The sequence below is a fragment of the Eurosta solidaginis genome, chromosome 1, assembly GCF_040869045.1.
Source record: "Eurosta solidaginis isolate ZX-2024a chromosome 1, ASM4086904v1, whole genome shotgun sequence".
NCBI lineage: Eukaryota > Metazoa > Arthropoda > Insecta > Diptera > Tephritidae > Eurosta > Eurosta solidaginis.
The window spans coordinates 374,187,635-374,189,613 of NC_090319.1; the positions used below are offsets into that span (position 1 = coordinate 374,187,635).

Here is a 1,979-nt window from a genome sequence, read left to right on the forward strand (position 1 = left end):
TCGTGGAGAAACGAGATTCTGACCAAAATGCAAATTTTTTTCAATTTCTCTTAGAAAAAGTCAAAAGCACTGTCTTTGCCAATAAGAATATATGTCTTAAATTATTCTATGGGATACGAACCTGCGAGAAACTATCAATTATCAGAGATTTCAATGAGAGTATGCATTATTTTCTCATATATTTTTTTTTACTATTATACTCGAATACGAGCTACTTGTTTTATATCAATTCGCTCACTCGAATAAGTTTCCAAAAGTATTTTGTTAATTTCGTTTCGCTACATCGGTTTCTGTGAAGCCAGGACATAACGAATTTCGGAATAAAAGGAAATGTTTAAACTTACTGGTCACGACTATTTCAGTTAGAAAAAAGAACCCCGATTTTTTTTTTGTTTTTGTGTATTAACTTTTGTTTGGATATTGCTCTGAATGTATACACCCAACTTTATTTCAAACCAATTTTAAATAAGTATACAGTTAGCTCAATTTCTTACATGGTATTTTGCTTATATAAGAAGTTTTTTGTTTTCATTACTGCATAACTGCCGCTGTTACTTTCTTTTCTCCACTACCGTTTCCTTTTGTGGACTTATTTGCTCTTCATCATCTTCACAAACAGTTAAATCTTTACGCTTCAAAAGTGGGCGTGGTGTTACCGGTAAAAATGTATTACATACCGTACTTATTTGCTCACAAGCATTTGACGTATGTACAATAACAAAAACACAATTTTGAATGACGTCGCTCGGTGTATTGTCAACATAATGGAAAACGATGTGAAATTCTTCGGTGCCACCAGTTGAAATGCGCTTACCACGGACACTGAAAACGCGTTAAATAAAGAAGGTAAACAAAAGTGCAATTTCTTTTATTAAAAGTTTAGAGCAACACTTACGCCAATGGCTCACCAGTAATTTTCATATCAGCTTCTTCATATTTACTCAACGCATATTCCAAAATTTCTTTTGCATCTGCTTCCTCTAACTAAATTTTTGAGAAAGTAAAAAATTCGTCATCAACGTAAAACATTTTTTATGAAAAACATTAAGAACTCACATCTGTTAGACAAGTAACTGGGTCTGTAGCCACGCAGAGGCAATTCTGAAAGCAAATATATTACAAAGATAAATTTGTAAAACTTAAAACAAAATTTATAATATAAAATATTAATACTCACACCTCTTTTAGCATACAAATTTAGTAAGAAAAACAAAACATAAAACGAATGAAGCGGAATTTCGCACATTTTATTTATTTTCTTCAGTGCTGTGTTTAGCACAACCAAAAAATCAAGACTAATAAAGCAACACCCACATAAAATTCTAATTTTGATTCAATAATGATGCGAAAAAAACCAGTTTTAATTTTGATTAATTGCTCATTATGAAGGCATGGTTGTTTCATTTTATGCGAAACTAATTACACGCTACAAACAATGAAACTTTGAGAAAAAACGAACAAATTTTAATTTGAGATTGCAAGTTATGATAAATGATCGAAAATCTTTTGACTTTTGATTTATATCTTATAAATGAGGTAACCCAATAATTAGAATTGTATAAGCAATTAAAAATAGATAAATAGTAGTCAAAATAAATGTCAAAAATAATCGGATTGAAATGACTTTTTAATCACTCGATTACTTTTGCTTTTTTTGTTTTGAATAACCAGTTTTTTGTGCTCTTTTAATTAATAATCTTCTAAACTAATGTTTTATCTTCCTGATTATAATTATTTTTAATTAAGACGCGATAAATTTTTTTTAATTACTTGATTATATTTACATTTGAAGCATCGATTTACAATGATTTCTTCATAAATTAGTATTAGGTCACTGATCTTTTTATTTTTTGATTATTTGTAAGGTAGATCTACAATAAATAAGTAATTAATTAAAATAAATTAGGTATAATCATGGATTTCCCTCATTAAAAAACTACCTAAAGAATAAAATATTAGTAATTATTAAAGCAGCAAAT

General features: G+C 28.7%; 1 protein-coding gene across 1 annotated transcript; it reads right to left on the bottom strand.

The window, feature by feature from the left end:
- Window positions 1-398: 398 nt before the first annotated feature.
- Window positions 399-1,323, bottom strand: LOC137245135 (uncharacterized). Its single transcript, XM_067775317.1, has 4 exons — window positions 1,178-1,323; window positions 1,057-1,101; window positions 896-984; window positions 399-822 (listed from the first exon to the last, which is right to left on the bottom strand). Exons 1-4 carry the CDS (start codon window positions 1,244-1,246, stop codon window positions 552-554), a joined length of 474 nt encoding a protein of 157 aa, XP_067631418.1. The 5' UTR covers window positions 1,247-1,323; the 3' UTR covers window positions 399-551.
- Between the last annotated feature and the right edge of the window lie 656 nt (window positions 1,324-1,979).

Excerpts from the sequence above, each read along its gene's own strand:
- LOC137245135 (XM_067775317.1), bottom strand. The coding sequence starts at position 1,246 with ATGTGCGAAATTCCGCTTCATTCGTTTTATGTTTTGTTTTTCTTACTA. Across the intron at positions 1,102-1,177 it reads ATTTGTATGCTAAAAGAGGT|AATTGCCTCTGCGTGGCTAC; the intron begins GTGAGTATTAAT and ends ATTTGCTTTCAG. Across the intron at positions 985-1,056 it reads CAGTTACTTGTCTAACAGAT|TTAGAGGAAGCAGATGCAAA; the intron begins GTGAGTTCTTAA and ends TCAAAAATTTAG.